The 13,542-nt window shown below is 46.8% G+C and overlaps 1 protein-coding gene across 1 annotated transcript in view; it reads left to right on the forward strand.

Moving 5' to 3' along the window:
• Nucleotides 1-13,542, forward strand: part of Slc9a2 (solute carrier family 9 member A2) — a 78,024-nt gene that overhangs the window by 57,937 nt on the left and 6,545 nt on the right. Inside the window, exons 6-8 of the mRNA XM_021634829.2 lie at nucleotides 6,687-6,776; nucleotides 7,118-7,188; nucleotides 12,412-12,573. Coding sequence (XP_021490504.1) covers nucleotides 6,687-6,776; nucleotides 7,118-7,188; nucleotides 12,412-12,573 — 323 coding nt within the window. The remainder of the gene's footprint in view (nucleotides 1-6,686; nucleotides 6,777-7,117; nucleotides 7,189-12,411; nucleotides 12,574-13,542) is intronic.

Genomic DNA, 13,542 nt, shown 5'->3' on the forward strand with positions numbered 1-13,542 from the left:
TGTGCAGACTGGGAGGCGAGCAGGTGGGGACGGACACCAGCCTGATGGGTCAAAGACAGCAGGCTTTGCTATTCATGGCCACAGCCAGAACACTGTGTGGGTCTGTGTGGATTTTCCTTAGTCCTTGGTTCCGTCGATGTGACACAGGGACACAAAGGACATACACGTGTGTAATGGTCTGCTTTACAGTCGGGCAACAGCCTAGGAATTTATCACTGTCTGTGGAGGGTGATGATGCTTGCACCTGCAGAAATACCCTGACTAAAAAACAAACAACTCTTTGTCCATGCAAGAACATGGGGATGAGCAGGGACCATGGTGCCCTGAGGATATTTGATGATGTGGCCTGCCAAGCTGAACTGATGGTGCTCCCTGTTACATAGACGCTGTGAGGCCCCTACAATGTGCTTTACTTGGATAAATCAACCACTGTATTTAATGAATATAACATTACCAACTGGGGAGAATTCCACAGAAACCAGGATATTTAATGTAGTCCTAAATAAAACGAGTTAAAAGATCCAGTTTTTTAAAGAGGGAAAATTGTATGGTGAGCTATTTAGGATGTGACGAGAACAGTGAAAGTTACTGCCCAGCCTTTTTTAAAAATTATTTATTTATTTTTATTTTTTCCAATTTATTCACTTTGTATCCCAGCTGTAGCTCCCTCCCTCATCTCTTCCAGGTACCATCCTCCCTTGTTCCCCCTCCACCTCTTCTAGTCCACTGAAAGGGGGTGTCCTTCTCCCCTGCCATCTGACCCCACCTTATCAAGTAGATCAAAGACCTCAACATAAAACCAGACACACTAAATCTGTTAGAAGAAAAAGTAGGGAGTATTCTTGACCTCATTGGCACAGAAGACAAATTCCTGAACAGAACACCAACAGCACAGGCTCTAAGAGCAACAATCAATAAATGGGACCTCATGAAACCAAAAAGCTTCTGTAAAGCAAAGGACACAGTCGTCAGAACAAAACGACGGCCTACAGACTTCACCAACCCTATATCTGACAGAGGGCTAATATCCAGAACATATAAAGAACTCAAGAAGTTCAATACCAACAACCCAAGTAATCCAATCAAAAACAAAACAAAACAACAACAACAACAACAACAAAATGGGGAACAGAGCTAAACAGAATTCTCAACAGAGGAATATCGAATGGCAGAGAAACATTTAAAGAAGTGCTCTGTGTCCTTACATCTGGGAAATGCAAATCAAAGCGACTCTGAGATTTCACCTTACACCCATCAGAATGGCTAATATCAAAATCCCAAAAACTCAAGTGACAACACATGCTGGAAAGGTTGTGGAGAAAGGGGAACCCTCCTCCATTGCTGGTTGGAATGTAAACTTCTACAACCACTTTGGAAATCAATCTGGTGCTTTCTCAGACAATTAGGAATAGTGCTACCTCAAGATCCAGCTATACCACTCCCTAGACATGTATCCGAAATATGCTCCACCATACAACAAGGACATTTGCTCAACTATGTTCATAGCAGCTTTATTTGTAATTTCCCAGTACTTTTGGCTGAGCAGTCAGTTAGTTTAGTGATGAACAGTAGGGGATCATTGGGTCTGTAGAGTGGGACATAAGTTCTCTATAACTCTGCAGGAGTTGATGATCAGGATCTCATGATGGAGGCGAGTTGGATGGGAGGGCCCAGCTGTGGAGTCATCTGAAATAAAGAGATGGGAAGAAATTATTCATAAATGAGGGAAGAAGTATGAGGACGGGCTAAGAGCCCAGACACAAGCATCATTGGGAGATTGATAAATGTTGAGGAAGCTAGACAGTCCCTGGAGAGGGAACATGGTGGTTGGGGGTGACAGACATGCGGAAGGGAGAGGCAGAAGCCAAGGGGAGTGTGCTCAAGGAGAGGATTCTGTAAACTTAGAAAAGAGCAGCAACATGTCAGTGAGGAGTGGCCTTCCTCACAGAGTTCTGTGGTGAGGGTGACCCCTTGACTAACCAGACCCAAAAGAGAGATGCCGGAGACCAAGAGAAGGGGTGACAGGCAAGGAACACTTGACAGTGATGGCTCTTGTCCCAGCTTTTCTAAGATGAGCATTTCAGCAGCACATTTGATTATAGAAAGTACAGCACGGGCAGTTTGCTGCTGCCCAGGATGGAGAAAGGCATCGTTCATTGGAAGACAGATGTCTAACAGAGTGACGGGACCCTGTACAGGTGGTAAGTGCTGGAAGCCAGGGCCAGTCAATGGCCAGCAACACCTTCGTAATTCCCATTGTGTTTATCCCAACCCCAGATGCGTGTTATCAAGGTTTTAATGCGAGAATGGCCAAATATAAGATAGCATGGCCATCGCAGTGACAGGTGTATGTGTGTGTGTGTGTGTGTGTGTGTGTGTGTGTGTTTTATGTACATGCTCATACACGTGTGTGTATGTGCATGTTTTTTTAGGTGTGCTTACAGAGTGCTGCCTTATTCTCTTGAACTTGAGGCAGGCTCTCTTACTGAACCTGGATCACCTTGTTTTCGTTTAAGCTTGTGGCCAGCAAGTGCAGTAATCCTCCTGTCTCAGCACCTCAATGCATAGCCCCATGGTTACTCCAGAGATCTGAACTTGGGTCTTTATGCTAGTGTGGCAAGGCCTCTTATCCACTGAGCCATCACCCCAACTGCACAATGAAAATGGTAACATTTTTAATAAATGAAAATAATAAAGTTTTTAAAAAATGAAAGTTTCCCACAAGCTTTCTAGGGAAATGCTTGCTCAATCAGCAAGAAAATATAAGAAGTCCCTTCCCCCCTCTTTGTCAGTATTAATTCCACAAGTAAGAACTCCTTCTTCCCTGTGAATGGACCAAACGATGTTTATTTTAACCAGACAGCAGGTTAGGCTTTTCTCTTCTTCTCTTTCTTGGTGGATGCAGAGGTGGGGTGAAGAAGAGAGAGAGAGAGAGATTGGGATGAGAATGTCACTGCCTGGTAATTCTCCATGCCATGCTGTCAGATGATTCTGAGTCAGCCCTCAAGCTATGGTGCCGTGTTTGTCTGGCCAAGCTTGGCTGACAGGTGAGAATTTATTTGCACTTTGTAAAGAGTTTTTGGCATTTTGTTGTAAAACTCAGGATTTTATTTTTAATTTTTTCCTCCACAGATAGTAACATGCTATCTTTTTCTTAGAGGTCCTATCAAATTCCTTCTTAAGTAACAAAATTAGAAATTTTCCAAAGGGGAAAGTGGGTGTTCCATAAGGTGCATCGTCTCTCTGTCCTTCCAAACCACAGGCATTGGCCCAGGTAATAAAATACCCTGACACAAGGCACACACCTGTCACATGCTCCACTCCAAAACAGATGACCAAGAAAGGAAGAGGAGAGGGAAGGAGAGGATCCAAGCAGTGTCTAAAGACGATTTCTAATTAGCATGATAGGACAACTGAAAACACATATGTAAACACTTGTGTTCATATGTGAACACAGATGAAACATATCAAGAAATGTGATTTTAACTAGACGCTCAGTCTTTAAGTTTTATTAATTGTGGACTTACGTATGTTATACTTTTACAAACTTGAGTTGATCTTAGAGTTGGTGGGTGTGATTTCCTCAGCTTGCTCACTGAATGCCAGCCTGTCTGCCTGGTAGGATAACCAGCACCAGGCTCTGGCAGGCCAACCTCCGCCCTTACTCTCATACACTCTGAGCACAGGATGCCCCTTTATTTACTGAGGAAGCATTGAAAGGAGAAGGAACATGTGTAATAGCTGTTAGTGTCTTCAGAATATGGTAGAGGCTTTCAGTGTTAAAAATTATACTGAAGCCAGGCTTGTTGGCACATGCCTTTAATCCCAGCACTCAGGCAGGCAGAGGCAGGCGGGTCTCTGTGAGTGACAGGACAGTCTGGTCTACATAGTGAGTCCAGGACAGACAAAAACAGAAAAAAACCCACAGCAATAAAGAATTACACTATTTTCTTCTTTTTCTCTTGAGCTGCTGGCATTCTGCTTGCCGACCTATGGGACAAAGCACTCAGTGGAATCACCATCTCTGAAAATCACAATTACGTAATCATTTCTGGTGTTGTCGTTGTTTATGTTAAAACATTTCAGAACGTGTTGACTGGAAAACTGTCCTTAGCTCCTGTGGTATGTCCAAGCGGCAGGCTGAAATACAAATAATATGCGAGATGTCTCATACTAGAGTTGCATAAAATCAGTTTTCACTTAAGAACTCAAAAAATGAAACATGTTAGAAACATGTTCGTACTGGATTGATAGAACAAAACTGATTATCTCCTTTGAAGAGGTGTGTGTGCATGCGTGTGTGTGTGTGTGTGTGTGTGTGGCATGTATATGTGTCTATATTCCTGTATGTGTATATGTGTATGGTGTGTGTGTATGTATGTGTATATGTGTGTCTGTGTATGTGTGTGTGGTGTATATATGTGCATGTATATGCATGAGGGGTGTATGTATGTGTGTGTGTATGCATGTGTATGTGTAAATACGTATGTGTGTGTGTTACTGTGTGTATGTATGTGTGTGTGTGTGTGTGTGTAGATGTATTCTGTATCAAAACCATTCGTACAGACTAAAAGCCTAAAAGTGGTGGCTCACAGTGCAGTTTGAACAATTGAGAGGCTGAGGCAAAAGGGCTGACACAGTCCAAGGCCGACCCGGGCTGTGCGGGGAGCCCGGCTGGTTTCAGCTCATCACTGTGTCAACCCGGGCTGTGCGGGGAGCCTGGGCTGTGCGGGGAGCCTGGGCTGTGCAGGGAGCCTGGGCTGTGCGGGGAGCCTGGGCTGTGCGGGGAGCCTAGGCTGTGCGGGGAGCCTGGGCTGTGCGGGGAGCCTGGGCTGTGCGGGGAGCCTAGGCTGTGCGGGGAGCCCGGCTCGTTTCAGCTCATCACTGTGCCAACTCGGGCTGTGCGGGGAGCCTGGGCTGTGCGGGGAGCCCGGCTCGTTTTAGCTCATCACTGTGTCAACCCGGGCTGTGAGGTGAGTGTAGGCTTGTTTCAGCTCATCACTGTGTTTTTTGAGAAAATATCTAGATACACATGGAAAGATGAGACGGAAATCAAATGGCAGACAATATCCTTCAACATTATCCCTCCTTCATCAGGAAAACGTCAACCAGCCCCCACCACATGTGTGTGCCTTTCATGCTACCTGCCCCACAGGGGGCCTGGTCCCCACGCCAGCTCTCCCGACTCCATAGGAACCAATATCACAGCTGTGCACGTCGCAGCTGGTAGATGGCAGCACGGCTGCAAATTTCCATTTATTTATTTATTCATTTCTGAAAAAATAGTCTGGTTGCCTTTAGTCTTTCGGGTGAATTAAAGATTGCTAAAGTTCTGTTTCTCACCCTGAGAAATACCTTATTATAGTATGTGGTATGTAGGTACTAGTGAAGAGAAACAATTGCCATGTAATCTAGTCATCCTATTTAGAATTTTAATTGTAGTTTTAAATTACAAATATTTCTAAGATCCTTCAGTTAAGTTTCACAATTCTCTACATGAGGGTTGAATGCAATTGTCATAAGGTTATATATAGATAAATATTTGCACACAATGTATCTATTGTGTGAGTTTAATATGTACATAGTTTCTCTGAGTATATATGTTGTATTATATGGTAGTGTATACTAGTTACACAAACACAGCCTGTAGCCATAATATGATGTAATGTGTCATAAAATAAACATTGCTGCAATGTGATTATTGTTTACACTCTTTAAAATAACATTTGGGCTGGACTGTGTCTGTTGATTTTATGCTACTCACTTCTTGCTATTTTGATATGGAAGGGACTGTCTTAAGTTTTAGAACAAAGATACAAACTATCCTTTAACAACAAATTCTTGTTGTCAACTCTCCTTGACTTTTCTCTATTGGCTCTCATTGGTGTACAGCTTGCAAAGCTATGGCTGACAGCAGCACCTCTGGCCTCCCCTCCGTGCCTCTAACGGAGATGCTTTGATGTTTCACTAGTGAGATGTTGATGGTGGCATTTTGCAGAGCTCTTTGTTCAGAGTATGGAGTTTCCTTCATCTCGTTTCCCAGGTGAAGTCCTGAGAGGCCTAGAGTGCTCCTGCACTGTTTCCCACTGCTGCTCACTGTCCTGAGGTCTCTGCCAGGTGATGATGCCAAGACCCGTCAGGATTCCTGCTGAGTGTGTCCTCGGCTTGAAGCTGCCTTGGCTCTTCCCCTGTGTCTGTCTGTCATGCCTCTTCTGCCTCCTTTGTAAATGTGTTGGGATAAAGATGACCTTCCTTTAGACTCAAAGTCCTACAGCCATGGTCCTCTGAGGTCCATCTTTGTGATGTGATGCCCAAGCCCCTGACAGACTTGCAGAAGCAGCGTGGTGAAAATTGTTCCCAGAATGTGAGCAAATGGAAGAGTCACTGGAGGGTTTTTCTGTGAGCAAAATAGCAAGTGGCCAGTTCCGCTGACAGTCACTGTTTCCTTCAGTTACCTTTTGGCTTTTTCCACTTTGGCATCTAGTTTATGTTGAAGTTGTGTTCTGAAAATAAGACATCCATGGAAAAGAAAGAGAAGAATAACAAAACTTTACATTTACTATTTTAACTCTTAGCAACAGTCCAGATTTCGTTAGTGGCCGGTGATTGCTTAAGAGGTGATAAGCTACAGCTGAACGTCTTCCGTATGAGAGGACTTATTGAATCATGTTCGCATTTTTGTGCAGGGGACAACCATCCGACCGCTGGTGGAGTTTCTTGATGTCAAGAGATCCAACAAGAAGCAGCAAGCTGTCAGCGAGGAGATCCACTGCAGGGTGGGTGCTGGCTGACGGTGTCAGGAGGGAAGCCACGCTGAGCTGCTGTGCGCTCCTGGGGAGGGAAGGGAAGAGCAGAGGGCTGGGGGCAGGAGCTGGGAGAGTCTGTGATGGGAGGCGGACTTGCCCTAGCCTCGCGGTACCCAGTCCCGGCCTGCTGACATCTTGAACCGGCAGAGGGAACATAAAGCCTTTAACTTGAAAACGTTCCTTCCGGCCATTTGGCGGTAGGTGTCATGTCAGCAGAGTGAAGTCACTGGTGGTAGGTGTCATGCGAGCAGAGCGAAAATGATCCCTTGTGAGAAAAGCGCGTCATCTGTCTGTCTTCCCTTCTGCTTTAGTTTTTCGATCATGTGAAGACTGGGATTGAAGATGTCTGTGGACACTGGGGTCACAACTTCTGGAGAGACAAGTAAGCATCCTCACAACATTCTAGCAGCGTTGCTCTGGGTCACTCTTGGGAAAAAAATGTACCAAGTTGTGCGTTTTCCAGGCTGGAAAAGTCCTATGTTGTGCAATTGTGTGTTCTCCCAAGGTCACTCTTAGCTCTAGACAGGCATGGGGATACATGCTGTGGGCCCAGAGGACCAGATGGTAAGGCAAGAGGCATTTACGTGAGTTCAAGAGCAACCTAAGCTACTTAATGAGTGTGCCAATTACAAAAACAGCAACATCTTATCTTCAGCACAGATAGAGAGTTCGTATAAGTGAGGCAGGAGCTTATTTCCCTACACAAGTAGCCAGAAAGGAGGCTCAGGTTTAGCAGAGGAGAGCTCCATGCCACACTCCCTAGGGGACAGCCCTAACTAGCCTCCTTGCCACCCTTGAGGCAAAGTCACTTCTTCAGTGTCTGCAAGATGGAAGAAACACCACTAAAAGTCAAGACATTCTCCAACCCCAGCCAAGGTCCTCAGAAGCAGTCAAGCAGCTTTTCCATGTAGACCCCACAGCGGGGGCCATTTCCTCATTGCACCTGTCTCTGCCTCCTAAGTGCTGCGATTGAGTGCCAGCACAGCCCAGCACAGAGCTTACTTCTTAAAGGAAGCTCTGTGCTGAGCAGACACAACAGCGCCTGTCCCCGAGGTGGTTATAAATGAGGCGGAACAACTGACTGGATCGGTGATGAGAGCAAGAAGGGAGGGATTCTGGCAGTTACATGGGAAACATGGAGCCCAGGACTACCCCTCACCAGCTAACGGGAGCCCATGGCGGCTGTCCTGCCCTCGGGACATATGTTGGGAAGTGGCTGACGCTGCCAACAGGCCCTTTTCTTATAGATCGATCTGTGAGCGTTGGTGCACAGATCCCTGGCTAGGACAGATTATGGAACAAAGCGGAGTTTAGGCGGAACGTGAGGTCAGAGGACACATTCCAGGCTGTAGTGAGCTGTTCCCTCTTGCTCTTCCTTTCTAACTCACTCCCAAAAGTTTCCCTCCACTACTCAGTCACTGATAGAAACTTAGCTGCCTGTTCGTCTATGTACTTAAAGTGAAGAATTTTGAATGCTTCTGTTTGCTCACACATATAGTTTGGAATCAGGCTACATAAGTTGTATATTTCAGCCAGGCATGGTGGTGCACACCTTTAATCTCAGCACTTGGGAGGCAGAGGCAGGTGGGTTTCTGTGAGTTCGAGGCCAGCCTGGTCTACAAAGTGAGTCCAGGACATTCAGGGCTACACAGAGAAACCCTGTCTTGAAAAAACAAAACAAACAAACAAAGTACATGTCACAGACTTGGGCCTCAAATTATATAATAAAAACAACAAAATAGCTAACTAGTGAACAGGTGTGTGTGTGTGTGTGTGTGTGTGTGTGTGTATGTGTGTGTGTGAGAGAGAGAGAGAGAGAGAGAGAGAGAGAGAGAGAGCAGAACGGGAGAGAAGAGAGAGATCCTTAAGGAATGCAGTGAGTCACAAAGACACTAGAACGAGAGCAATTGCCCCTTAAAGCACTGTTGGGGCTGTCAGGAAGTCCCTTGAGCTGAGCCTTGTTTCATCAGTCAAGGAAAGATGTTTTTGTATAGGCTGGTTACCCAGTTAACCGCCTGGACGCACAGGTAATAAAGCAGAGTAAACCTGCACTGTGAGACTCTGGACAAATTATCATTTCTCTTGGGAAGCATTCATTTTTCTTTTTTCTGGAGGTGGGATTAAAGCTGCCCACTGTGCCTGCCTTGTTCTCTTGCCTACCCTGCTGCACAGTCTAGGAATTTTCTGACATAGATGAGTCCTATGCCAAACCAATAAAGCAGACTTTCTTTTTCTCTTTCCCTGTAGTTCCATCATCTCCCTTTGAGCTCGGTCACCTTTTCCTTTCTGTAGCCGACCAAGTCTCTCAACAATGAGTGGGAGGCATAACGCAGACTAGCGTGTTTCCTTTCAAGAGCGAAGATCGTGTTTCACATTCTTCCCTTGTGCATCCAAGTACAGCAAATGCAGACCCATGCAGGCACAGGCTAGGTCAGTAGCCCCTGGGCACTGTTAGGAACAAGAGGTGCTGTCCTGTTTGGCTTGTGCTGTTCCGACAAAGACCAGGACCCAAGGAAACCTGTGGAAAAAAGGGAATAATTGAGCCTATAGCTTGCTGTGCACTCCCAGGGCAGGAGAGGACCACTGCTGCCTGGCCTGCCTTTCATGGCCAGCTCAGCCTGCTTTTCTATACCACCCAGCTCCACATGCCCTGAACGGCATGACCCTCAGTTGACTTGCCCTCCTACATCAATTAATCAAGAGCACGCCCGTCTTAAGAAGGCTGTCTCAGCTGAGGCTCCTTCTGTCTACATAGCTCTGCTTTCCTTTCTGTGTCAGACAGAACAAAGCACAAAGCAAAACTGAAACCCCAACCAGCACAAAAGGGGTGAGGTTGTGATTGTGTGCGTCTGAAGTGGATCTCAGGCGAAGATCAGAGGATGTCCATGCGTCATGTCAGGTGGCTCGTGTCTCCGAGGTCCGTGAATGACTTGAGGAAAGGCCGCCCCGGAAGCCAGAGGCAGACTGTGAGCGTTAGCAAGAGGAGAGCTTGCACATCTGGCCTGTCTCTGGAAGCAAGTGTTGCTTTTCCATGGTATTTCAATCTGCACCACAGAGCTGCAGTTTTAACTAGTCCACAGGCATTTTACATTTCTATGTTCAGTTACCACATTAGCCTGCTCTTGACCGTCACGTTACTGCACAATCACCAGAAGAGTGGGTACTCGAGACTGGGGGCTGGCACATACGAGTTTCTAATCCCTTCTGCACACACCTTCCGTGGTGTGTGCGAACCACTGACACTGCCGTAAAGAATGCGCAGAAGGAAAAGTTACAATCGGACTTCTTTCCCTTTATTCCAAAGCACAGGCTTTACACACCCCATCAGCCTGGGGAGAGAATTCTTGAGGGACTCGAGTTGAGACTCAGGGGAGACCCAGCCTGAGGTGAGCAACCAGGAGCCGAAAGGTGTGAAAGGGAACACGGATGCGGAGCTTGCCAGAGGGGCGGGAGGGAAACAAGCAATAAGAAAACATGCACGCCCCCGCAGGAGGGAACACGGCCACTCCTGTCCGCGCTCACTCTCCCTTCTGCGTATCCGCAGTAAGAGATCTGAAACAATAACAGTCATCTGAGAAGGCTGGAGATTTTGGCCCACTGTTGAGAATCCTGGCTCAGCGAGCCTAGCACAAAATTCAAATAAACATCGGAAAGAGGAGGCCGCCTTCGTTCGGTGGTGGGTCACGCTACAGTGCGTTCAGGGCGGCTCTTTAATTATACAGAGCCTTCCAGCATTTAAAACCAAGGGCTAGCGCCAAGAGCGTGGCCTGACCCCATTTCACTGCAGGCCCAGGTGTGCCAGTAAAGCTCTCTGGGTCCACGTTTTATACTTACTCATTTCTCAACAAATATTTACTGCTTGTTGTTCTGCTTCTATGCTGGCATGTGCTGTTGCATAACAAGCCATCCACAGAGCCGGCTGATCAAGATAGAGGCCATTCATTATTAAACTGTGTGAGTCTAGAAATCCCACGCGGGCCGGACTGTGCTGGGCTCGTTCTTGCTGCCGCAGGCTGGATGGCAGTCAGCTGATCCTGCCGGAGCTAGACTCCTGAGCAGGGGTCACGATGACGACCTCACTGACAAGCTGTTCGCCTTGGTTCACAGCCCTTCATAGGTAGGATAGTGTGTGGCTAGTGGCCGTGTGGACACAGCATCTGGGATTCGCTGGCAGGCCTCTTTGCTCATTAGGTCATTTTAAGCCTCTTCAGTCATTATGTCAGGAGGAGGCCATTCACCAAGACAAGTAACATTACTGACCCCAGAGTCTAGGGAAAAGGCAAAAGAAGGTCTTCAAGGCTATGACAGAAAGCTGTTGCTGGGTTTGGGCCAATGCAGATACAGAAAGGCACTGGGGCCAAGTGATAGGCCTATACTACACAGGGGCTATAAGATGAAAAAAGAAAACTACTTGCCACACTACAAAATGACAGCTGCCGTGTAGAAAAACACGCGTGAGCAGTGAGAGAGGGGGTGGGGTTGGAAGAGGCATGCAGCCGGCACAGAGGGACGCATAGCAAGCCAGGGTCTGTCTTGCCGAGGTTCTCCTGACATGATCACCACCGAAGGTTGCAGAGGGACATGAAGGGCATGTACGGAAGCATTCCTAGTAGATGGGACAATGACTTTAAAGACCCTCGGGGTACAGGTGGCAAGGGCCAGAGGTAGGAGGGGCCCCACATGGGCAGCCTTGCACTGAAGCCTCACCCGTACCCCGCCACAAAAGTGTGGCACCATGCTATTACCCACATGGCATTTCCACCAGAGACTCCTGTGCTGAGAATCGCTCTAGGGGTGGGGACGCTTAGTAGGTGCCCAAATCTGTGTTAGGGTCCAGACAAAACTGGGACCACAGCGATGGCTCCAGAGGTGTCGAAGGTGACCACACTTTGGCATGCATTTTCACTGTGTGAGCGTCAAGTGATTGCCGACGGAGTAGGAAGGAATGTTAGTTGGTCGGGGGTGCCACAGCAGGCTGCACACAGTAGGCAGTTTAAACGGCAGAAATGGGTTGTCTCACTTCATGAGGAACGGAGAGCCAAACACAGGATGTTACCAGGATGTTCGTCTCCAGGGAGCCGAGGAAGGCAGGGTTGCCCATGGCTGGGGCTGCGCTCCCCGACTCTTCACAGTGTTTCTCTTTGCGTCTTTGTCTTTCTTTGTCTCTCTTTGAGTCTAACCAGCGTGCCAGTCAAACTGAGGACAGCCCACCCTGACAACTGCACCTCAACTTCATCTTGTTTGTGAAAACCATATCTCCAGAAACGCTCTCAGTGTGATGCACTGGAAATTAGGAATTCAACATAGGAACTTGGGCTGGGCCTCCTTACCCTATAACATGGAATATAGAAGAGAAAGATTACACAGGGTACCAGAGAGCTTGACCTGGTGGAGGTCGGGAGAGGCTACGGAGGTCGGGTCAGTTGGAACACTCCGAGTCTGGATGCTTGTTAGTTACATCACACATAGGTGCGTACACACACACACAAGCATATGTGAAGTATACGCGTGGTGAGGCTGGCTCTGTATTCTAAGTGTTTCCCTGAGAGCATTTTCTTATCCAACGAAGCATTCACCAATTTAAACTCCGACGACTTGTTTGTAGGTTTAAGAAGTTTGATGACAAGTACCTTCGGAAGCTTCTGATTCGGGAAAATCAGCCCAAGTCCAGCATCGTGTCCTTATACAAGAAGCTTGAGATAAAGCACGCCATTGAGATGGCGGAGACTGGGATGATCAGCACTGTCCCCTCGTTCGCTTCTCTCAAGTGAGTGTCAAGTGCTCCGCAAAGCAGGGTAGCAATGACAGTATCAGAATAACAGTATTGTTGACGTAAGTCCTAGGGTGGTGGCTTAAGAACTCACAACAGAGCGAGGCTAAAGTCAGCTCTGCGTGTCTAGCACCTATGCCGTGTTTTCCCGTGTTTTATGCTGTATGTTCTATTGTATTGGGAATGGCACGTCATGTTTAGGGTCTTCGTGCCTTTGTCAAATTAGCTTGGGAAGGTTCATGACTGGTTGAAAGTGAGCTAAAACTCTCTCAGCTTTATCAAGTGGAATGTTTTCCAGATGTGTTACATTTTCTAGATGACGATGCACAGAATGTAGCTTCTTCCTTATTGACTGCACAGCAGTGTAGCTAGGCTTGGGGAACAGATGGGGACCCCGGATGCAGTGATACCCAGCCCTGGCTGGACACTGGAAACAGCTTGGGAGTATTAAAGATTGCAGAGGCCTGCATTACTCCACAGGGACTCAGTACAGATTCCCTGGTGATGAGACTTCATGAAATAAAGCTAATTACATTTCTGTTGGAATGGGGCAGTTTTGCATTGCTTTCTTCTAGGAATAATAAATAGGTAACACTGTGAGTCGTTTTTTTAAAATGAGAAACTGGCTGTGGTGACATACCTCTGCAGTGACTGGGGCCAAGGTCTCAGGAGGGTTGAGATCCAGGCCAGCCTGGGCTACACACAGGACACTGTGGTGGGGGTGGGGCACGATGTGAGAGTTGACTCTGGAACTTCATGCACAGTTAAACTTGCCAGGAATGATTTTATCCCTGAAACGAGTCCTAGAAACTTAATTATTCTAAAACTGAATATTTTTAAAATGTTTAGAATGTTTGAAAATATTGAGAAATTCCTAATTTCTCTTTTTTTAAACTAAAGTCTTACTCTGAAGTTACGATGTGATAACACTAAAGAGGGAATTAGCACTTCTGAAATATTTCACAA

Source organism: Meriones unguiculatus, chromosome 16 (assembly GCF_030254825.1).
Source record: "Meriones unguiculatus strain TT.TT164.6M chromosome 16, Bangor_MerUng_6.1, whole genome shotgun sequence".
Taxonomy (NCBI): Eukaryota; Metazoa; Chordata; class Mammalia; order Rodentia; family Muridae; genus Meriones; species Meriones unguiculatus.